General features: G+C 43.3%; 1 protein-coding gene across 1 annotated transcript in view; it reads right to left on the bottom strand.

The window, feature by feature from the left end:
* The window catches only part of LOC144113414 (uncharacterized), a 49,316-nt gene that overhangs the window by 12,089 nt on the left and 12,321 nt on the right, over positions 1–24,906 (bottom strand). The window contains exons 7-11 of the mRNA XM_077646482.1: positions 20,802–20,927; positions 18,925–19,037; positions 12,715–12,800; positions 6,381–6,507; positions 3,945–4,035 (exon numbers count right to left, since the gene is read on the bottom strand). Of these exons, the coding sequence (XP_077502608.1) occupies positions 3,945–4,035; positions 6,381–6,507; positions 12,715–12,800; positions 18,925–19,037; positions 20,802–20,927 (543 nt within the window). The remainder of the gene's footprint in view (positions 1–3,944; positions 4,036–6,380; positions 6,508–12,714; positions 12,801–18,924; positions 19,038–20,801; positions 20,928–24,906) is intronic.

Below are 24,906 nucleotides of genomic sequence, written 5' to 3'. Positions count from 1 at the left end.
ATTTTTTCAAACAAACACAATAAGAGTAAATGCACTTTCGCTGCACAATGCAGTGGTTATCAAATTGGCTCCCTGGAGGCCTTGGGTTCCTGGATTGTCTTTCTGGGTTTTATGAGCCACCACATTCTGGCATGCTCCTCCTACTACCTTTTCTTCATGACTTTACAGTGCAAATTGACAATGCTGCAGCTGTGTACACCACCGCTTCATTGCTATGGCCAATTACTATGGACCGAATATGGCCATCTTTTTTTTGAAGGGGCACCACATCTGTGCTGGGGCAATATAACGATGATACTCCATTTCTATTCCTTTTTGCTGCCCTTTGTCATTGGCCATGGTACCACCACGCCTTCTTGATCAACCAGTCAGCATGGAAGATTTAAAAAATAAAATAGAACCTACTGAAAAAACAAAACACAAAAATATACCACATTTACTCGCATGATTTCTGAACCCTCAACTTTTTACCCGGAGTTTTGGAAAGAACTTTTACTCGCATATTTTGCAATCCCTGCTGCACAAGCACACCAGCCTTGCACACGGATGCATGCAAGGAAGGCTTGGGAAGATTGGCGTGGCCGCATCGCCGTATGCGGCTGCAAAAGGTGAGTGAATGGTGTAAAAAATATCAGTAATTCGTTTGTGAATTGGTTTCGGTAAAAAAAAAATTAAGTGTACGCCATTTACCCAGCTTGCTCACGCTGGCTGTCACTTTCCCGTACGAATGGCTGCGAAAGCAAACTCTCAGTAACCTCCGGAGCGTGCGTTGTGCCAGAATCTGAAACTATTGAACCGCTGGCTATTCTGTTTGCCACTGCTCAGCCGGGCCGCATGCGAGGGCGGCATTTTATCGCCTTGTAGCACCATTTGCCTCTGCCTGCTGGCTTTCTGATTGTATCATTCCGCATTTATTGAATTGTGCTGCACACGCGCCATCATGCCATCACATAGGGAACTATATAACATAGGTCTGGGGCGCATGGGCAAAGGGGGGTGGGTATGCGTCGACTTAAATTTGGAGTAAACTTTTTTCTGTAGCGAGAGCTACACTACGCCAGTCGCTTCGCCTCTTCAGCATGGTCGTACTTTCGCTGTGGTTGCACCTCGGCCGTGGTTGCACCGACCTTGAGCCATTGCCTAGCAACTCAGCGCACCATCTGGCATGACGTCACTCCGCCGTTGCGCTCGTTGTGGAGCAGAAGCCGCTCGCCTCGCCAGTTGTACGCATGTGTAGTAGAGGGAGGGGGGCTGTCGCAGTGTGTACATACATACGGTTCGGCATAGCGGGAGGCGAGCCACAGCATTTGTTTGGCGTCGCGTCAACATCTTGTCTATCGGCGTCATCGCTCAGAGCCCACAGGAGAGGGCGACCAAACACATGAGGGCATACGAACTGGCATCTCCAGACGGGGGTGGGGAGACATCCGGGGCAAAGCCCCTCAATTATCCCCTGTCCGTAGCTAATCGTCCCATTCAGCGGTGACCGGAACATTATGCGGGGGCAAGGGGGCAATAGCAAGGGTACAGAAGGGGCGCTGCTGCCTTCGCAGAAACGGGCCGCGGCTTTTGGTCCCCACCAATCCCCACCTATGAGGTATTTCCGGCTCCAACGCTGAGATCTGGCCTCGCCAGATATCTGCGTCTCTCTGCATCGCCTTGCTCCAAGCACTGAATTTTTTCCTCCGGCAACGCCAGTAGCCGAGCCACTGATGCGACGCCGAAGAAACGCTGCCTTGTGGTTCGGCTGTTATGGAGAATGATGCGTCGGCTAGGCTGAAAGAAGCCAGACTTCAGCGTTGGAACGAAACAAGGAAGAGAGAGCGTGTCGAAGAGACCGAAGTAAATCATCAGTAGCATTACATCGCTTAACCACTGCGAAGCCTAAGCGTAGTCATGGCCTGCAGCTCTCGCTACCTACCAGGCTTAACCAGAGCTAAACCACAGCCAATTTTTTTTTTTGGTCAGTGGAGGGCACGAGTTGCGGGGTCGACTTATACTCTGCAAAATATCGCATACACTGCACGTTATGACCTTCTTTATAGAGTTTTTTAGGACATGTTCACAAAATCTCCGTGCAATTTGCGCACCCCCCTTTTGAAGCCTTAATTTTAGGAAAAAAAAAACTGCGTAAATTACGCGAGTAAATACAGTATATTATTACAATGCCCCTGTGCAGTTTTTTCTGCGACATGTCTAGCAGATGGTTTGGGGCCAAAAGGTTTAAAAAAAACCCTCTGCTGTAATGGATTCATTAAAACATACAAATCAGATCAACCAAAGTAAACAGAATTTGCAATAGATAAATCCACTACAAAACAAGCATACTGAGAATTGTCAAATACGAGCTCTTACCAAAAATGCCCTCTGTAAATAGCAGATACCCCAAATCACTGCATAAACTACCAAATTTCATTGAGAATATGATCAGTAATCAGCTTTTTGAGCAAAATATTTTTTCCCCTTGGCCTCTTCTAAACTCAGGAACAGCAACTGGGCACAACTGTAGCGCAAAATTGACAGATTGTTCGACTATTACAGCAACAATGACAATAAAAAAAGCTATATGCTTTTATAGTGATTGCACTCAACATATGTATAACATATAAGATGCCAATAAAAAACTGACCACAAAGATACCAAGTGAAGGCAACCTGTATGATTACTTTGGTTTTTCACCAGTCATTTTAAAGCAAAAGCACACTTCATGTACTTTATGTCAAAGAAAGCATGGAAAGTGAGTGCGGTGCTTTGCAAATATTGCAATAAAAAGTGAAGGTCAAAAGACTGTCAGCTTTGAAGCTTAAAAACAAATAAATAAAAATACACTGTGCAGCTTCAGCAGTGCAGAGTAAACTACTATGTAAAAACATAATAAAACAATCTTGCTACAAATGAATGGGATTTGCACATCCACTAGCGCCAAAGCATAGTGCAGACTTTTACCATACAGAGAAAAAAAAAGAGATAGTGAGACTCTCAGCAAAAGTTAAAGTTCAGTAAACTAGGGACACAGGTTGTGTGTCGTCACTGGATGGTTGCTTCATTGCCACATCAAAGGGATACTGAAACCAACAAAGCTACAAATAAGGCTATTACTAATGCTTTACAATGATGATTATGACTAAGTTCTACATGCTGGGTGCAGTCCTTAATCACCCTTTGAACCCAATAGTTTCTAAAGCTGCTGATTTGCTTGCCTCTGGTACCTCCAGGTGAGCAACTGATTTTGAAGATTGAAGCAAAGCAGTATTTTTCCTCTTTTCTACCTCAAATACAATTTTCTTTTGAAACTATCATCAAGTCCTGGTTGTGAGCACGAAGATCTCACATAAGCTCGGGTACCTGCATACCTACAACTGTAACAACCTGCATTACTTCATATTCTGCGACCTTGTTCTTTTAACTTGCATCACACTCAACGGCCACGATAGAACCTATACAACCTATCACAATAGAAAGGTGTATACCATAGCACTTACTGACATCACTAAATAACTGCAAGGCATGAACTACACTAATGGGTTTCAGTGAGAACAAATACCAAATAATAAGAAGTGAACTTCAGAATGCTGAAGTGGGCTTTCCGTCTTGCGGCACGGCCTTGTATGCTTTACCACATTGTACAAAGAAAAGAAATAAAGCAAATTACAATGTAGAATTATGCTGGAGGGGTAAGTGATGACAACCCTTCTAAAAAAAGAAAAAGAAAAAAAAGAAACTGCATCCTCACTTGCTGACTTTTAGAAACGGCAATAACAAAGCATCAGCTGACAGTTGGGCCAAGTGGAGCAAAGCTTTTTTGAAAAACAAAGGGCTGGGAGAGGTGAGGAGAAAGCAGAAGCCGGTACCTTGCAGCAGGGTAGCCAATGCAGGTGCAGTGTGGTGAAACATGCACGCTCACAGCCTCACAGCATCTGTGCGGTGACCCCAAGAACCACTACCTTGCTGATGGGCGAGCCCCACAACAGCAGTGGCATGACTTCCATGCTCCGACACCTCCATGAGTTTGCCACCCCGGTTCTTGCGGGCCACCTGAAAGGTTGCCCCAGTTTGAACCACAACTTTAATTGCAAGGTTGCCACAGTGTCGTTTGCCTGATTGCACACATTTTACGCCGAAAAGCTAAATACATATGCTGAAACACAAGCAATGAAAATAAATGCTGGATAAAAATGATGTTGTTGTTGCCTTCCATGACAACACAAGCAAGTTAGCACGACAGTGCAAAATACACAGAGCCACAAACAAGAACTGGGATCATTAGCAATCCTTCCAACTTGGCCAAGATAGATACAACTCCCACACATACACATTTCTTAGTACAAGACATAAGTGAATTGTGAACTGTGCAGTTTTAATGTCCCAAAGTGGCACATGGGCTATGAGACGCGCTGTAGTGGAGGGCTCCGTACTAATTTAGACCACCTGGTTCTTTATAAACGTGCACTGACATTGTACAGTACACAACTGTGTCTTCGTATTTTGCCTCCATCGAAATATAGCCGTCACAGCAGGGATCGATTTCATAACCTTAGAATCAGCAGCCGAATGCCAAAGCCACCGAGCCACTGCGGCGGGTAGCAAAAGATGTGCACAATGTCAGTCACAATTAATACCCACAAAAAAGCTCTGAAAGCGAAAATGCTGCTGCTATGTGCTGAAATAGAGCCATATGTTTGAATCATATGTTTGAAACCCTGCATATGGTTTGACTGGCTGAGAGTAGCCTTTTGATCTGGCAACATTAAGACTGTGACTAGGAAAACATGGTCACAATGTGTCTTACAACTCAAAGGACTTCAAAGCCAGCACAAAATGCTACAACAGGCAAGAAATATTGACAAGACAATTCATTCTTTATTTATGTGCCAATTCTGGCTGGCAGCTGTTAAGGAGAATACTTGATAGCTGGAATAATTTTTTTTATTATCCTTCAAATTTTGCTTAATTAGCATGATGCCACAGCAACAATATGAACCCCTCACCAGCTATGAAACAAAGCTCGATGCAAATGCATAAAACCTCTGCCCCCACTGAGCTGACAAGCAGGACCATGTACTATCGCGACCGAAAGAAATGCGAACAACGTGGCGCCTACATGCTTCGCTGTTCGAATTTCTTTTCATCGCGCTTTTATCTGGGTAGTGCGAAAAAGACGTTATAGTCGTCATGGGCAACTCTAGCGTCTTTTTTAACTCGCATTTTTTTTTATCGCGATAGTACTTGCCTATCCCTTTTAAAGGGTAGAATATGAAACTTCTGTTGCATGTTTTTTTCCTTGGAATGATGAAAAAGAAATAAATGGACTGCCACATGAAATTTTCCTGCACTCAGTAATTATCTGTAACTGTTCCTTTTCCTACGTAGTTTTGGTTTCGGTTTCAGCAGCCAAGCCAAATGGTAGCTGTGGCAGAAGCAGGTTTGAGATCATGTGAAGCACACAGAAGCTACAAAATAATAGCTGCTTGTTGATTCACTGTCACTCTGGTTTTTGAGGCTGGCTAGCATATGCCTTGTAGCAAATTAAACTGGTGCAGCAACAATTATATTGCACTTTTTGCATGCATCACACAACCTCAAACCTATCCGTCATGTCACAGCCACTGTTCAGCTGCTGAAAGCAAAACGAACAGAGCGGGAGAAGAAATTTAATGATAAATTATTTACTCAGCATTCCACATGGTGATCAGTATTTAATAATGTGTTGCACATCGTTCCAAAGGAGAACACACCATAAAAATTTGGTGTCTCCACTGCTTTAAGGCCATAGTATTCACTACAGTGTGTACACAGCTCTCAGTTGAGAGCAGAAGCAGGAGGCAATCATATGGGCATGTAGCATTTTGTAGGTGGGCCCTGACATCAGCCTTTGCTTCCATAGCCCTTCCCCACTGCCAACCTTCTGCACTGACAGGTCCCCTTTCAGTGAAACACAGCAGTCACAATACTGATGGGAAGCAGCACAAAACAACCCAAATAATTACTTCTCATCTATACGAACTGGTTTTGTTTTAATATACTACCGGGATGGAGTTAGTGCGACATCCCGTGAACATCCCTACAAATCTCTCACGTGGCCAAAGAGGTCTCAGTGTCCACATTGAGCTAAATGTCAGCTACCATTCACCATTCTTTTATGTATGTATGTTACACAAGTCTGCATAAATTCACATTATAATATACTTTACTTTGCAAGCTGGCTCACATCATCACGTGAAAAAAAATGTTTTGTAAAGCTGACCAGCCACAAAGTTCAAACTAAGACATATTTTAGAACAGCTGATGCTGATGCAAGCTGCAAGGCATCAGGCAACTATACGTGGAAAAGAACACTTTGATTTGAAAACATCATGTCATGGCTGCTTTTCTGGCCTCACCTTAAGTCTTGACTTGTGTATCTCCCTGAGGATGTAGCGCTGCCGTGACGGACTGTTGTTTTGCACATCACGTGAGTGGAGGGAGCTACCACGGATAGTTTTGTCATGACCATTAGGAACGTCAATCCTAGTGCGATGCACAGTGAAAAAGAAGATGCAAAAATTTTAGCCATCTTCACACATGCAGAATTACTTTCACTGTTTCACAACATGAAAACAGAAAGAATACACCCAGAATTAGGAGCTAAACAAAATCCAAAAAGAAATTGAATACACGGTGTGCTCAAACAGTGCACAAATACAGAGAAGGCACTTTTCAGTGCAAGAAAGGCTGGTACAGACTTATGCAGGACTGAAGTATGCAGGACCAACACTGGCTATTAAGAGTAAAGTTTACTGCACCCGAGACAACTTTAACCCTTTAATTGCCAATTTCACTGCCAAAAAACTTGCCAAGATCGCCAATTTTTTTTTAAGTTCTCCCAAGTTTTGCCTTGCAATTCCGTTACTGAAAATATATTACATCATTGATTTCTGTCTGGTTTGAATAAGCACAAAAACTGGAAAACAAAAGCTGTTGTTGAGGGCGGCTTTCCCTGAATGTATGCTGTGGTAATTGGTCACAACGTACTGAAATTCGAAGTATTTATTCTGATGCAAAACACGATGACACGCTGAAAAGTTCACAGACGTTGCTTCGTCCTGGGGTGCGGGTGGGTAGCTTCATCTACGGTTTTCAAGTTGGTGAAATGCAGGCAGCGCATCAACGCGCTGAAGCGGTTCCCGCTCATGAATTTCCTGAACACTGGTGTCTCCAAAATTTCTTTGTTGACCAGTATATCTCAATTTGAGGTTTTCCAACAATACGCTGCAACATTATTAGTTCAAAGAAGACCATAATTTCTTCGCGGTCTACTGCTTTCCGTGTAGAACCCCGAGCACAATACGCTACCGCATAGTGGTTCGTCTCCGTCATGATTAGTGCCCCGGTCAAAAAATACATGGAACTAGCCGAGAATATCACTCTCGCCAGGGGGCTACCGCAAGATTCCGGGCAGTGAAGAAAAGGAAAAGTGCAGAGGCGCAGGTGGCAGGTTATCGGTGTTCACACGCTGCCACAAACGTGCACAACTCAGCGCGTCACCGTTGCCATTGTCGTCGCTCTCGTCGTCATCTGAAGCAATATCCAGCTCAAACAAGAACTCCGAGTCACTATCAGATGCAAATTCCATGTCTTCAGCAACGCTGCTTTCTGTAACTACTCCAAGAAGCACCTCTTTTTCTCTGAGCAGCACCGTTACTGGCATCCTTCATGTGAAGTGCCATTATGAAAAAGCAGTTCCTAAGCAAAACACACCGCGAAAAGCACAAAAAGCGGTTTTTCATGGCCAGCTATTGCCCTCTAGGGACGGCAATTTCACACAAACCAACAGGCGACCGTAACTCTTCCTTGGCGCCGGAAACAGCGGAAAATCGGGACGGACGAGTGTGGCTCGTCGTTGGCAATACTGGTACTAACTCCCATGGCGAGTATAGCTCGGGGTTGGTGGTTAAAGGGTTAACAAGTAAACATGCAGTATAAAAAAAAAAAGGAATGTCGAACAAAAATAGGTTGAACGTCCCAACAAATATAAACATATCAATGTGATGAGACCTTGAATTGGCTACATAACAGGGGAATAAATCAATATATTGCAATTCTTTATTTGTCAGCACAGATGGTGCACTCATACAGAACTGTTCAGAACACCCATCAAGCATTGCACAAATTTGGGGGTATATATTTGGAAATGGATGCTTTGTGTGCTTCACTAACAATGGGGTACATATGCACAAGTATGTCAAGTGCTGTAAACATAATGGGTACCTTGCAGATTATTCTGTCTCTCCTGAAAGACAAGCTGCTGTCAACGGTGTTCTTTACATTTTTTTTCTCCTGTTCTACTGGACTCAGTTTCACTTACGAAAGGGCAGAGGATGAAAGGCTTCATAGGCTAAACCTCCACATCATCAATGAGCACATTTGTTGGATGTGCACCACTGACTTTCACTCAAAGCGGCTTTCCCTTCCTTTTCGGCCTGTGCCATTCTTTCTACTTGATGACCTTGACAATGCTGTCCATTGCATGTGTACAAGTTCCTGGGCATATCCTGCTTTTTCGTGTTTTTTTTTGTTTGCTGTTGTATGCTCGGGCCAACCTAGTTTGTGCATGATATTATTCGAGTACCTCAAAAAACAGTTAGAGGCCAGAGTTCTTTTTACCAACTTTTTACTTTTTACCTAAAAAAGGCAGGTGGCAAGTGTGGGGCGCCCATTGTGATTGCAGCACCCGACAAGTTGGCATGAAATATGGTTTGTTGTTAATGAAGCACACAAGGCATCCATTTGCAAAAACACACACATCGCCAAATCAGTGCAGTGCTCACATAGCACTACAATACCCTGCTCAGCTGCAGCAAGTGCTACATTGGACACACCAACTGCTGCCGCAATGAATAGCTCGGACTTCCTGCCTGTTCCTTCGTTAGTGGAGTGACAAGGGAGGTTTAGACCAGCCTCATCACTCAAAAATCACAACAGAAGCAGTATGGCCTCTACATCTAACCTCCAAGCCCACTAGCCTCTCAGCGGAGGAACATTTGATGGAGTGGTCCTCCAAATCAAGTGCACAATGCTGATGACGTTAAAGGACAGTCGTCTACAAGAAACTAATAAATGAGGGTGACCAGCCCCACCCAAAGGCACAAAATGGGACTGTATATTCTAAAATTTATCATCCTGGACCATTGCTTACAGATGTAGATGCAATGTATAGGGTGGTTGTACAATTAATTGACACCGCAGCATCCTGAATAAATCAGCCAAGTTAAACTGTGGGAAGGTACTGAGGAACTAAAGTTGATGGATGGGTGATATCTAGGGGTGTGCAAATATTCAAAATTTCTAATACAAATGGAACATGTTTGCTATTGAGTTCATATTCGTATTCAAGAAATTGATATTCAAGAATTTACGAATATTCGAAAATTTTCTATTATTCGCCAGCAATCTAACCATGCCGACATTCATTAATTCGAACATGGCAAAACCACAATATCTGGGCAAATTATTTGACGACTGAGTTTGAAGAGGATGTATTTGCATTGATTTCCTGGCACTTTACTTTCTTCTCCGGCGTTTATTGTGTAGACCGATCGCATTTGGACACCGCAAGGCTTGAACTTGTGTGAAATTCTGCAAGCGGGCTTTCCCACATATGACACCTAATGTTAACAAGATGGACAACCACCCACTTCAAACAATCATCACATCGAGAAAGCGTGCATTCTTTTCTTTGATCCTTCCATAATGTGTTACATACTTAACGCCCACACTCATGTAATTCGTCCTGTCGCCTTCATAACTTTCCTAGCGTGAGCGAAGCAATCTGTTACTGGTCAACTATGATGTGTGCATTGAGAAAGCCCAGTTGCGGAACTTTGCATGAGGCTCCCGAAGGGGCGAGTAGAGGTAGGCGTCACAGCAAGGCTAGCGATCATGCAAAAACCCCGCCTATTGCATGGTACATTGTAACCTGCGCACCTCTTAGATGCAGGTGTGATGACTACAGGAGGGCCCTGTCGCCAGGCCAAAAAATAGCATGGCCATGCAGTTTTGGTTTCTGAACTTCTCCGCAAGCCTACGGCGACGGCAGCTGTCAGCCCGCACAATCACCGGTTGTTCGAATCCAGCTCTGTACCGCTTTCGGACGCTGACTGGCGCATCGCTGGTCATTTCTTTTTCTTTTTTAAACAGCTTTTGCTGTTTGTGCCAATGTACGTTTGCCTCGCTTATGTCTGCGTTGTTCTTCCAGCATGCTGGAACTGTGCGCTCATCACGTGCACTGGCTTTTAGGTGTTTGTGCAATGGAGACTCCTCAAACCCGCGTCTTTCAGGTCAGCAGCCGAGTACCACAACCACTGAGCCACCGCGGCGGGACAGGTTGCATACTGTTATGCTGTCAAGTAGTATACATTTTTGTGCCCATCACATTTTTTTATATGGTGCTGAGTCAGTCTAATTTCACACGAGTTGCAATGACCATACACTATTTTGTAAAAAAAAATATAAAGGCAACACCATTTGCCTGTTAACCTTTTTCTAAAATATTTTTTTCTTTCTGAACAGATATTCGATATTTGATTTTATGTTTGAACTCATTTTTTCTTCATGTTCATATTCGATTCATGTTCGAAAATTGCAATACTCACACACCCCTAGCGATATCACATACTGCTAACAATGGTTGCAAACTGCAGCTCTCTTATGACTCTCTTCAATCTGGGAGACATGCCAAGTTCTGACACACATATAACAAACATGTCAAGCGATTTACATGGCTGGGCTTGAAGGAAAACACCAGGAATATTGTTCATGTGCCTTTTGTGGAATCGACAAGCTGAAATTCAGGGACCCAACTGATGTGAAGTCATGATCCTGCCACAGTTTTTAAGCGTATACTTCAAAGTCATGCACCTTGATTTTGTAGGGTTAAATAAGAAACATGAGGGAGCTTGGAGGCTACACAGTTTTTTTGCTGACCGTAGACAAAGAGAAAAATGGTGATGGCATGAGCAGCACCTGGAGGGTGTCATTGCCCTTCTTCAAAGAGAAGTGTTGAGGAGTGTGAACACTGTTGTGCGACAAAAGTCCAGCTTTCTAGAATGCGAAGCTGAAGAGCTGGGTACATACTTATGGTTTACCAATCAAGTTCTGTGCACCCTACCACATTGCATCCAATGATCTGGCTGAATGGGCCACATGAGACATTAAGAAATTTATTATACTGTATCTGAACTACCATGCCAGGTGGAAATATTGTCTTGAAGCAGCTGTATGTCACCATAATGAATTCTACACAAGTGGCTTAGGCTATGACCTATGCTTTAAGTGACCACTTTAAGTGAAAATCTTATTCTGTACGCAGACCGCGAGTTGGGGCTGCTGCAGAATCTCCAGCCGATTGAAACCAGTAAAGCAAAAAGCAGAAATACAGAGAATGCACAAAAGAACCTAGACAAGAGATACAGAAGCGGTATCCCAAATATTTATGCCTAAGATCATGTTAGTCCAGAAGAGGATAAGGAAACTATGACACCAATTAATGTAGACCCTACCCTGTGGTGAAGGCAATGTTGCAATGTAGCACCCTTAAGACTGTCTGACAAAATGGAGGGCCCAGTGTACAACAAGCTTCTTCCACTAGTAATGTTTATAAGCATTACTCCAGGAGGGATCAGCAAAAGAAACCTCGGAGGGTGAAATTGTGAAAAAAAAAGCAGGAAACAGGCGAAAGGACGAAGAAATGATCAGGGGATTACTGAACATGGTGGCTTGCTAATGCCATGTTTCACACTTTGCCCTCTTCTTGAATACCCGCCCCGAGTGGGAATGCTACATTTCTAAATGCCAGCATGGTTCCTTTGTGTTCTGAATCCTATTAAAAAGTGTAAACGGCTTTAGAATTTGCACAAAAGCAGCAGAAGAGTACCAACATGATGTGACATGTAGAGTACACTATGCAAAAGACTCCTGAAACTAATTACCATGGCTGGCATGGGGTCGTTTCTCTTGAATCCTACCCACTGTTTTGCTTCTGTTCCTGCAGCACAAGTTCTCCATGGTCTAATTTTGGGTGATCAAGAGTTTTACTTTCTCGGTGTCTTGCAGGAGCTCATCTTTTACAATCTATTTATGCAATGGCACATGTACTGCTAACTTAAAGTGTCAGTTCTTGCAAAGAAAGCAAATAAGCACGGTTTTTGATATGGCGACAGACAATGCCGACGATAGGCTATGCTTGTAACAGGCTATAAAAATGTGTTACGACTAAAGCAGATCGAGTGAGCAGTAGAGGACAGACAAGGAAAGGTAAGCTGACTGGATCAAAAAGAAGCATGCGTACCAGCTTTATATTCTTTTCATGTTATGCCACAGTGACCTAAAGATGTGACAATGCAAGTATGCAAGCTTGGCCGCACAAGATCATTAAAACCAGATTAAAATAATTTTGGCCTCCGTGAACTGCAGAACATTGTTGTTATAAGTTGCCAAACCACAAATAAGTACATTCCATACTGAAAGATTATTGCAGTGACTGTATTTGTACACCATGCTGCTGCTTAGTATACAAAAGCATGTCCGAGCTATGGACAGGCACTACACTAATGGTGATATGCGAGGATTTTGCTACACAAACAAACTGGCACAGGCCAAGAGAACTCAAACGCTTCAATCGGACATATAACTGTAGTGAAATGTAGGACCATTAAGTTCAACAGTGTGGTTATTTACCTTACACTTGTTCTTCCACTTGCATCGACGTTATCATTCTTTGGAACTGCAGAAGATTTCTGCTGGACCGGTGAAACTTGGTTGACCTGTGGAAGCAACATAAGCTACACAGGCAGCCAAGCAGTACTCAGCCACTAGAACATGTGAACACAACAAAGAAAACACTCAAAGGGAAGCATCATGTTACAAATGCTCAGTTATCATGAAAATTGCAGCCATTTTTCAAAGAAAAGCACTATGACTGATGACTTTCTCGGTCCTTTCAGACACACCATAACCTTGTCCTTCAACTATCTATCTCAGGAGTTACCTCTCTTGCTCTTCCTGACTGGCACATTTGAACGTGCAGGTTAGTATTTTATTTAAAACCTGTGCCTTTAAAATATATATAAAATACAGCAGACTCCTGTCAAGACAAACTCGGCTAAGATGAATAATCAAATATGACGAAAAATGTGAGAGCATTTGGCTGGTTTCCCATAGACTCGAGGTACAAAAATATCCGCTTAAGACAAACTGTTTCACATGTCACTCTGTTAAGATTTTTACAGCGACAAGGAACCCCAGATTACACGCTGTAGTACTCGCGCAGAATCTGTGCAGCCCTCTCGACACATCCCCACAAGGAAGCACAGCCCCACAAGTGAACTTCCCTGCACTTTTGTGCAAAGGTGTAGGGAAGCTCTCTTGTCGAGGTGCTCTATTGCGTCCGGTGAAGGCAGAGCATCTTTGCACTCGCCTGTGCGTAGTGCAGAGATCTGACTTTACCAGAGCTTGGCGTTGCGTGCATCACATGCTGTGTGTTGCCTCCAGCGAATGAAAAAGCGTCTAGGCATGGAATGCATTACTCATCGATTTGGGGCTTAAACAGAGTTTTTGTGGTGCAGATATTTAACACACCCAGATATGAGCATCGCATGCATCGCCTGCGGCAGACAGAAGATGTCTGGTGCACCGGCTTGCAGACCTGGTAGCTGCCATGCTTCGGAAGAAGTGAGATAAGATATGACAGAAAAATCATGATCATGTGATTTCTAAGCCTGCGCCACACGGCTAGCCAGCTGGGGATACAGTTGAACCCCTCAATAAAGAAAGCCCTCAAGAACGAAATTCTCGCGGCAACGAAAAAAATCTGCCGCCCCAACAATAGAGTTCAATGCATTCGCTTCCTCTCAACAGCGAAGAGTTATTAAAAAGCAATCCGGCATTAATAAAAGTTTGAGGTAGTGGCCTGCAACAGTTTTTCAGCACATCAGATAGCTGGAAACAGAGAAGTGCCAAAACTGCAGCAGCACACTCATCCGACAAGTCGGGCACATACATTTCTGCCAAATCGGCGCGGCCATTGCTGTTAACATCCTGTCGGTTAGATAATGATGACGATAGCAATGAGATTTTTTTTTTTGTTCCCTGAAAGCGGCTTTTTGCTAGCCCATTTGTTGGAAACTACGCAGGCATGTGACGTTTCACGTGACGACACTGCCGGCTATCCGGCACTTTTTTTTTCTCCTAGCTGGCCACCGACACTGCACCCTACCACGTTATCTCGCCGTCCACCACATGCACGCCGAAACGCTAAAATCGCCCGAGCCTTGCTTACATCTAGTGATTTGTTGGCCTGTCAGAAAGATGATGCCTTCTGTTAAAAAGCACAGGTTTTGACACTCAGGAAAAGTCTGCAATCATCGCCAAAGCTGCAAAAGGCAGAAAGAAGTCGGACATTGCAGAGGAATTCAGCATCCCGTGCAGCTCACTTTCTATGATTCTGAAATTCAAAAACAGCATCATGGCGGCACTTCAGAACGGCGCACACGCGCAGCACAATACAGTGGCAATGCCTGTCTATGAAGACGTCAACAAAGCTGTATTCCAGTGGTTCCTTGACATGAGAGTGAACAAGCTGCCTTTGTCTGGAAGCCTTCTGCAGCAAAAAGCTATTGACTTCGCATGAATTCTTGGTCACAGCAACTTTAAGGCGAGCGCCAGATGGCTGAGCTGATTCAAAACAGGGCACTGCATCATTGCCAAGGTGTTGTACTGGTAGTCTGCAAGCGTCGACACTGAAGCAGCATCAGCCTGGATGCAGGAAAGTTGCGAAAACATATTGGACAAATAAGAGCCCTCCGAAATTTATAATGCAGATGAAACTGGTTTTTCCTACAAAATGCCCGCATCGAAAATGCTCGACCTGAGGGGAAAAAATGTCATGGCAGCAAGCTGAGCAAAAAGCGGGTGACCATTCTTTTGTGTTCAAACATGGACAGATCTGACAAGCGTCCCCTCCTCGTGATCGGCCGGAGCAAGATGCCATGGTGCTTTAAAGGTAATCGAAGGCTTCCGGTCGAGTACACTGCTAACCAGAAAGCTTGGATGATGCGCTCAATATTCTCCAGCTGGCTGGAAGCCTTTGATGCGGATATGCGGAAGCAGGGCAGATCCGTCGGCCTTTTTTTGGATAACTGCAGTGCCCACCACAACGATGACGTTGTCCTGACGAGTGTCCGCTTGATTTTTTTTCCTTCGCAACTGCACATCCGTTAACAAACCTCTCGACCAAGGGGTTATTAAGAGTGTCAAGTCTGCGTAACGGGGGAGACTCATCCGGCGGATGTCGTGAAATATCGAAATGAAGCGACCCACGAAAATTGATCTTTTCATGGCGCTGGAGATGCTTGCTGGGGCGTGGACTGTTACTTCAGCCACCCTTATCCAGAACTGCTTCAGGTACGCCAGTTTTGCGGCTGGTCAGCACGCCTTGGCAGAGCCGAAAGCGAGTGTTCCTGCAAGCAGTGACGATCTGCAGCCAGTAACCGAAGCACGGGACCTGCTTTGCAGTGTGGACGCCGTGGTGCCAGATGCTGTTGAACTGGATGACTTTTTTGTGCGCGGACGTCGACTTGATCATGCACTAGGAGTTCAGCAACGACGCTATTATCGACAGTGCGCACAAAGGAAATGGGGGGAGTGACGACAAGGATGGTGAGTAAGCTCGCATGATGTGCTTGATGCTTGACGTTATCCAGACTTTCCTCGGCAACCACGACGAAGCTATGCATAGCTTATCAAGATGCTAAGCCTGAGTTGTGAAGCTCCTGCACAGCAACGTGAAGCAGAGCAAAATAAGTGACTTTTTTCATTAAATTTTGGTTCTGAAAAGTAATCATCATCATCATCATCAGCTTGACTACACCCACTGCAGGGCAAAGGCCTCTCCCATGTCTCTCCAATTAGCCGTGTCCTTTGCCAGCTACGCCCACTCTATGCCTGCAAACTTCATTATCTCATCCGCCCACCTAACCTTCTGCCGCCCCCTGCTACACTTGACTTCTCTTGGAATCCACTCCATTACCCTTAAGGACCAGCGGTTATCTTGCCTTCGCATTATATGCCCTGTCCAAGCCCATTTCTTCCTTTTGATTTCGACTGGGATGTCATTAACCTGTGTTTGTTCCCACACCCACTCTGCCTGCTTCCGGTCTCTTACTGTTACGCCTATCATTTTTCTTTCCATGGTTCACTGCATTGTGCTTAACTTGAGATGAACCCTTTTTGTTGGCCTCCACGTTTCTGCCCCATAGGTGAGTACCAGTAAGATACAGCTGTTGTACACTTTGCCCTTGAGGGATACTGGTAAACTGCCATTCATGATCTGAAAGAATCTGCCATATGCCCTCCATCCCATTCTTGTCCTTCTAGTTATTTCCCTCTCAGGATCCGGATCAGCTGTCACTACCTGCCCCAAGTAGTCTACTTTACCACTTCCAGCACCTCACTGCCAATTGTGAACTGCTGTTCCCTTGCTAGACTGTTGAACATTACTTTGGTTCTCTGAATGTTAATTTTCAGACCGACCGTTCTGCTCTGCCTGTCTAACTCATTGACCATGATTTGCAGTTCACCTCCTGAGTGACTCAGCAAGGCAATGTCATCAGCGAATCGCAGATTATTTAGGTATTCTCTGCTAACTCTTATCCCCAACTGTTCCCAATTCAGGCCTCGGAATACCTCCTGCAAACAGGCGGTGAAAGTAATGGGTGTGCTTATTTGTCCATTTTCGCGACAGCGAAATTCTCGCAAGAACGAAAAAGCTTTCCTTTTCCGGCGGTTTCCTTATTACGAGGTTCAACTGTATTCAGAGCGCTAGGAGCTGGAGAGTAGAAAAATAGAGAGAGAACCCTCCCGAACGAACCACAAAAAAAAAAAACAGGTGGTATTAAGTAAAAAGAGAGCATAACAGACAGAATAATAATAACAATATAATCATTTTAATCAGATATCTACAAGCACAATTACAGAAAACAGGTTCGTCTAAGCCATCACAGAGGCTTATGATAATAATAATAATAATAATAATAATAATAATAATAATAATAATAATAATAATAATAATAATAATAATCCGACCAATGTCATTTTCAAGTAGGATGACATGAAGTTGTTTCATGACCTCACTTTTCAACTCATTTGATGCATAGTGCAATACATACTGCAAATATTTTCTCACTATAAGGCCATTTCATTAACTGTTATCATGAAACAGTATATTTGGACATGTGTAGCATGCTCACATATCATTTTTTGGGGCACTTTTGGCAACAAAAACTCCTGATAAGATGAATAAATTTCTATGGTCCTCCAAGTTTGTCTTTAAGGGCAGCTGAATACTGTATTAACTCGCGCAATTTGCACACTTCTGATTTATTATCCAGATTGGCAAAAAAAAACTGTTACTTGTATATTTTGCGCGCCTTGCTGCGCAAGCACACCAGCATTCATGTGACTGCGCGCAAGGCACGCTTGGGAAGATCGGTGTGGCCGCGTTGCCACTTTTGGCTGCGAAAGGTGAGTGAGTGGTGTAAAAAAATGTCTGATTCGTTCGTAAGTTGGTCCCGGTAAAGAAAAGTCAATAGCACACCGTTTACCCAGCTCGCTCGCTCCAGTGGTCACTTTCCCGTACGAATAGCTGCGAGAGTAAACTTCCGGTAACCTCCGGAGTGTGCATCGCACCAGAATCCGAAACTACCGAATCGTTGGCTATTCTGTTAACCCGGGTCGCATGCGAAGGAGCCTTTTCATCACCTTGTATCTCCATTTGCCTTTGACAGTAATTGTACCACTCCATGTTTATTGCTTCGAGCTGTGCACTTGCTGCCATGCTATCAAGTGGGGAGCTACATAACGTGGGCCTAGAGGGGGCAGGAAGGAGGGAGGGGGGATTTGGTTTATGGTTTGGTTAATGAGGTTTTAATGTCCCAAAGCCACTCAGGCTATGAGGGACGCCGTAGTGAAGGGCTCCGGAAATTTCGACCGCCTGGGGTTCTTTAACGTGCACTGACATCGCACAGTACACAGGCCTCTGGAATTTCGCCTCCATCGAAATTCGACCACCGCGGCTGGGATCGAACGGGGGAGGGGTGATGTATGCGTAGACTTGTAGTTGAAGTCAACTTTCTTTTTGGGAAGAGAGGGATGCGAGTTGTGGGGTCGACGTATACGTGGCAAATATACCGTATACATTGCGCATTATGACCTTTGTAGTTTTTTAGGACATGCCACCCTCTTTTTGAAGCCTTAATTTTAGGAAAAAAAATGCATAAATTATGCGAGTAAATATATTATGTTTTAGAATTCGATGAGCTTAAAGAGGTCAAACGTGTGAAACTAGCAGGTAAAGCACAAGAAGTTTTTTTGCGCAAGCATATAAAATGGTGATGTAATTGCTGAATAAAGCCGCGATGGTGTTCAGGCTTCTCGGCAGAGCACAGTGCCGGGTAGGGGCCCGATGATTATTTCATCTACTACGACGCTACATATCCAAAACAGAAATGCCTGCTTGAGGAAAGAAAACCAACGCCATCAAAGGTTAAGCCCTCGAAGAATTTTTGTTTGCGCCACTGGATGGTGTATGGCAGGATGTGGACAAAGGTAGTGGAAAGCTGATGTCTCAGCAACAATGACATCATCACCAAGCTTCTCCACACTTTCCCAACACTGTGAGAAGCCTGAAGATTGTTATGACTTAGATCAGCGATTACGTCATCATTTTGAATGATGTCGTAAAAATACTTGGCATGGTTTACTCAGAAGCTTCAAACATTCGAATCCTTGAATGTCATCGAATTCTCAAAAAACCGTTTCAGCTTGCCTTTAAAGAAGTGTGTACCGCACACGTTTTATGAATATAATTTGAATGAAGACTCGTAATCTTGCCTTGTGCTTGCACCACTTCAAGAAGAAATTTTTCTTCTCCTCTCGAGTACCTCCATGGAATGATGCGTTACGCTTGAGAACGATGTAATCATACGTCGACAGTCCTTTGAATGCTGAAATAAGTCAAGCACAGTAGACGACACAATTTGCATATGATGAACTTGGTGAGCAGTCTAAAAAATGCAATTAATACTTCATTAAAAGTGTTTTTTGTTAATCTTTACTCCTTGCCTAGTGATCCCAAAAGAAAACAAAAACCTCCTGCTGCAGAGAGTGCTAGCCACCCCCAAATTTTACCCAACAGCCAAGCATTGAACAATTTTTTCTTAGCTACTGAGAATTCTACTGAATACATGAGGGGCAGTTTACACACATATCTGAAGAAGGTCTGTGAAAAAAACTGCCTGCGCTTAACTGTCACTGATGTTAAGGTTTGCAAGCAGCCAGGACACTGTAGCCTCATCTTTACAAGCCAGTCTACATGTTTGGTCTGCAAGTAGTTCCATCAATATTAAGCTGTGTTTTGACTTTCTTTAGCTATATTTATCAACACCATGCTGTTTCATATGATGCCATGACTGATCCTTTGCATCGCCATACTAATGAGCAAATGTTTCAAACCTCATTCCACACAAGTGCTACAAATAGGAACAAAAACAGACGGTTCCATTAATGCAGACTTTACGTGAAATGTTTTGCTGTCTAGAGGAACGTATACACATGGAATGGGCTTATGACCATTCATCGAAACGTGCGGCTATTTCACAACTTGAGTTAATTAACATGCACTTCAGCTCTAAACATATGCAAAAACAATTTGTGTGTTTCAGTTACAGTGGCAGTGCCATAGTCATTTCTTGATGCATTGTAGTGATGATCGGCCTCTGCAACATGGGATACTGTGGGCTTTGAAGTATGGAAATATTCCAGAAGGTTGAATATTTTTACCATTCTATAATGCACATATCGGTGATTATCTAAACAAGCAAATACTGCTCCCGTCAGTGAAAAAAGTTCAAAAAACCATTACATGTCAGGTAAGTAGCTATACTCAGTAGTGTGTCTCAGCATGACGTGTGTGCTTCATAGTGAATGAGGCCTTCCTTGATGCCAAGTTTATATATGTTTAGCTTATTGGAGAGTGTTGATGTGTGGGATAGCATTGAAAACAACCTAAATTTTAGGTGAAAGCATAAAAAAAAAAAAGCAATGTGCCAAACTGAACACATCCAAACCAAAGCGAAGGGAATGGCTAAATGCCCAACATGCAAATTGATTCCTTGACCGTGATTTTATGGTGACGGCTATTCAGGAGGCTTTCTCTGGAGTAAGCAGCATGGCTGTCTAAGTATACTACAATCAAAAACTCCGCCGCTCACCCATTGACAATTTAAAAAGTTACCCATGTGGGCCCTCGTTAAGTCCATGTCACCTCATGAAGGTAATAGTGCATGACCTTGAGAATGTGTCAGGTCATGGGATCATAGGAAATGCCGAGAACTCTGGAGTTTTTCTGATAACCTGACTTCTGCTTTAGAGTTAATTAGTATGTTTTGCTGCTAGCATTTTATGATGCACATGTTCAGCACAGCTGCGATAAATACAACTTAACTCAGTCCACCGAAATATGCAAAAAAAAAATGTTATGACTCTGTTATCTCACGGTGCTAAATATACCATTACACTGAAGGAACAAACTTTTGACCCATATTTTAACAAACTGCATCTTTTAAAAACTGGAAACATTAACATTTGAAGAACGGTGAATATTTCTTGAGAGGTGGCTGAGTTATATGCAGCTCACATGAGTTACATGAGATGTTTGTAGTGTTCACATGGATAGAAACAGAGCACCTGTGACCAAGACAAACACATACCAAGAAATAAGTGAAAGCCAAGCAGGTGACTCAGAAGAGCGATGGCAAGGAGAGAAAGTGCTGCACACACTTCCACCATGAGAAGCCAGATGGTCTTGTCTACTGGCACAAACACATAAAATGAACCTGTAAAAATAAGAAATTGTCGTGAGAGACGGTGAACTATGTTCTGCAAACACACAACCCTGTAAGAAGCAGCTCAGTTCTCTTCAACTCCAAATGAAAATCTACAAACTCCTGTGAATACTAAAGAAAATAATATTAATATAGATTTGTGCACTCCTTTCAAATAATCTAGCTGTGGAAAAGTACCCCACTCCACTTTTATATTTTCCCTTTATTTCTTGTCATCACATCTAAGGTATCACCATTTCCCAATTTCATAATCACTTGCTCATCCCTCAACCTACCTTGAAGGCAGCTGGCCATCAACTCACTTTATCTTCAAAGACTAATTTTTAGCACTAGTTGAACTCTGATATATCCAACACAAATATTATGAATTATTGACTATAGTGAGCTCTTCATAAATATTTTTAGCAAGCACATGCAATTTTTACTTTATATAGCAAACGTGGTTTGTGCTTGGAGCATGACAGCCTTTGCTGCTTATGTGCCATAAAGCCCAACACAACACAACGCCGTTTGCCATAAAGCAGATACATTGATTTCCCCAGTGCCAATCTTTAGTGTTCTCCATCTCACACTAGTACTCTTATATCGCACTCGCCAACAGCACCACTCAAGATACAGCAGTGTGGAAGGCTGGTAGCCAGGCAGTCAGCACGCGTTTGCGTTTGCCTATCCCACCTGCTGGCAGTGCCCCGGAAGCAGCGGAATGGACAGTTGTAGCTTTGCAGTAACCATCCTGTGCTCATGTCAACTGTCACAAAGGTGATGAAAACAGCGATAGCTTTAGCTCTGAGGTACCATTTTCCACACAAAGTGGCTGTAATTTGAGGAGGCCACCCTAAGTGGCACTTGGCCTGCCGCTGTTGAGCCCTGGTGGTGCTGTGTGGGGAAGCCAACCTATCTGGCACTCTGTTTTTTTCTGCCTTCGGAAAAACTTCGAAAAAGGTCTGCCCATTTTCCTACTAAGAATCGTCCAAGTTGCCATTCCTTTAATGGCTAAACTGCGCTGCTCTTGCATGCATTCTTTATGAACTGTTTTTTTTTACGATTTTTCACCTGTTCGCTATAACGAGGTTTGACATATACATGCTAAAAATCAGCCACTGACTTATGTTGTGTGGTGTTTTATGGCATAAACAACTAAGGCCATCGTGCACCAAAATCAACCACTGACTTATCCACAGAATGCATTAACTGTCTTGTCAGGAATGAAAGTCTGCATACCCCAAATGGCATGAAAAACCTAAAGTTGTTTGCAATCTGTGTGTGTAGCCTGGAATTAAGAGGCGCACAGTTCCACTAATAAGGGAGTAATTACTCACTGACATCCACCCGAGCGCAGCCATACGGCTACATGGCTACACAGTTCCACTACTACACACAAGTGCAGATTGCATCTTAAAAGATTTTTGGCAGCTCTCGTGGTGTAACCAAACTTGTGCTCTGAATACGCATAAATGTAAGTACTTAATAAGGTAGCCAACTGTCCCAGATTTTATGGGACCATTCTAACTTTACTTAAGAAACCCCAAGTTCTGGGTTGCCCTCATACCAGATTTAAGTCTGCTGAGACTCACAAACACTCACAGTGCACACTATAAGCACAGAACACATATATCAAACAGCAATATGCTCCTGTGGAAGGAGAGTTTTTTGTTATGAAAAGCTCGTGGAGGGATGAGAGAAATGGAATGCAGGGGCGCAATCCACCAGACTGTTCACATTGGAACCGGCTCACTTCTCCGCAGTTTGCTGCACGCGATTGGCCTCGTCACCACGTGGCGTCACATCAGCCGATATCACACAGCGACGTGGCAAACTGTGGAGAAGTGAGCCGGTTCCCACAATATGCACATTTAAGGCCTCAGCCTGATCCCTTAGTAAAACTCTGCCTTTCCACAATTTTTTTAATACTTTTCCTGCATTATTGATACCAGTTTGGCAATGAACACTGCAACAGTCATGAGTAGGCCTGAACTTTAAAAACAATGGGAAGTGCACATACAGCCTTTGCCAAAAGTAAGGAGACCAAGGAGTTTGCTTCTAAGCCATTTAGCGAGGTTCTTGTAGCACCTGTGCTAGTCCTAACCTTTGGAGCAATGAGGACGAGAGTTGCTCTCAGCTTCAAGAGATCTGAAATGCTGGCAATACATATCGAGCCAGACAGCACAGCCCAGCCCAGAAGCAAACCGCTTGAGCTCTAAATTTTTTAAAAAGGCTGTACTCTTCATTCTTTATGTATTTATCTGGCACCTACATAGCCTGGTCAGGCATTACAGCAGGAGGCAATTTCACAATCAACAAGGCATAAAGAGTTCTATATAAATAATGCGTGCAAAAAGGCATAAATACACTAACTGCAAAACATAATTAAGAGCGACAGCATTTAAATTCATTTATTCTCGGTGTCTGCACTTCAGAACAAAAAAAATCTGGAGCAATTAAAGTACTTATTTCAGATGCCTTGTTCTGCTGTATAGAATTCAAAGCGACCACATTACTAATATACAGTGTCACTTACATTACTATGACAACAAACCAACTTTTTCATTTATTTCTCACTGCTTGCTCTGAGTGGTGACAAGCATTACACACGTACTAGAACCAACTGGTTCTATATAAATGCACTTCAGACATGATATAGAAATTCCACTGTGGCAATAAGTGCACAACTTGTCGAACCTTCAAAATTCATACCCAAAAATGGCAGCGCACAGCCACAAGCTGTCCTGCCGAGTTGCTGATGAGACTCTTTAATGTTACTAGAGATGTTTGCCTGGCCTGACTTACTGGAAAGACCTCCAACAAAGCCATTTATTACTGCAGACTCTCCAGTAGGCACACAATCAAAAGTTGCAGTTGGCTTGGTAGCATTTTTATTTGCTTTCACACATACAGCACTGATTGCAGTACTAATCACTAAGACATAGGCACAGCTGAGAAAGCAAATTGAAGCAGCTATATGGCTTCTTGCAGAACATTAATCTTCTCTAAAAAGAAAACTATCCCATTTTACAGAATGAATGCAGCAGGCCTTTAACAAAAGAATAAACAATGGCAGCAACTCAATGCCCTATAAATCAAATTTCAGAAACACTCCAAGTGAACTATATGAGGTAAAAGAAAGCTGTAACTAAGGCCATACAAGGAAGTAACCACCATCTAGCCCAACCACAAACTGAGTACAGCATAAACAGCTACCTTAAATACACTACAAACGTATCCTGCTATGAGTACTAGTCTATGAATTAGTCACTTAAGTGCTGATTCCAAAACCAAAACAAAGCAAAACATATTGATTTTTCCATTGCATATATTTGATTTTTTTTAATGCTTAATCAACTACTCTTAACGAATGTTTTTCATACTTTCTCATTGCTGGTGTTCATTTAAAATGGCAGCAAGGCTAAGTGGCTTTGGCGTTTGGCTGTTGATCCCAGGGTCGCAGATTTGATCCTGGCCATGACGGCCTTATTTCAGTGGAGACGAAATACAAACACCTATGTGCTGTATGATGTCACCACACATTAAAGAACCTCAGGTCGCCTAAATTATTCTGGAGCCCTCCATTACGGCGTCCCTCATAGCCAATGTGTGATAATATAATGAAGCATATTTTTTTGTCGCAAGGGCATCGGTGGCCAAAGATCGACATGGCACAAGGTGTTTTTCGTCAAGTCAAGGCGGGGTCCAAAACCTATTTCCCAAGCATGTCAACCAAAAGAAGCCTGAGCACCAGGCCAGGAAAAAGCTTTTATAAAATGTATCTCCGATGGGTACCCAGAGGCACTGCAGATCGAGCCCAACACCTCCCGCATATAGCCAATGAGTTGCTTTGGGATGTGGGACCCCACAATTCACAATTTAAAACAGCAGAATGAGTGGACAGTCAGTCTTGTCTGCAATACTTTCTGAAAAAAAAAAAAAAAACTGAAGATGGGACAGCCTCATCATTGGCAGTTTATGAACAAGC

This window comes from Amblyomma americanum, chromosome 1 (genome assembly GCF_052857255.1).
Source record: "Amblyomma americanum isolate KBUSLIRL-KWMA chromosome 1, ASM5285725v1, whole genome shotgun sequence".
Classification (NCBI taxonomy): domain Eukaryota; kingdom Metazoa; phylum Arthropoda; class Arachnida; order Ixodida; family Ixodidae; genus Amblyomma; species Amblyomma americanum.
This window is presented reverse-complemented; position numbering and strand designations above follow the sequence as displayed.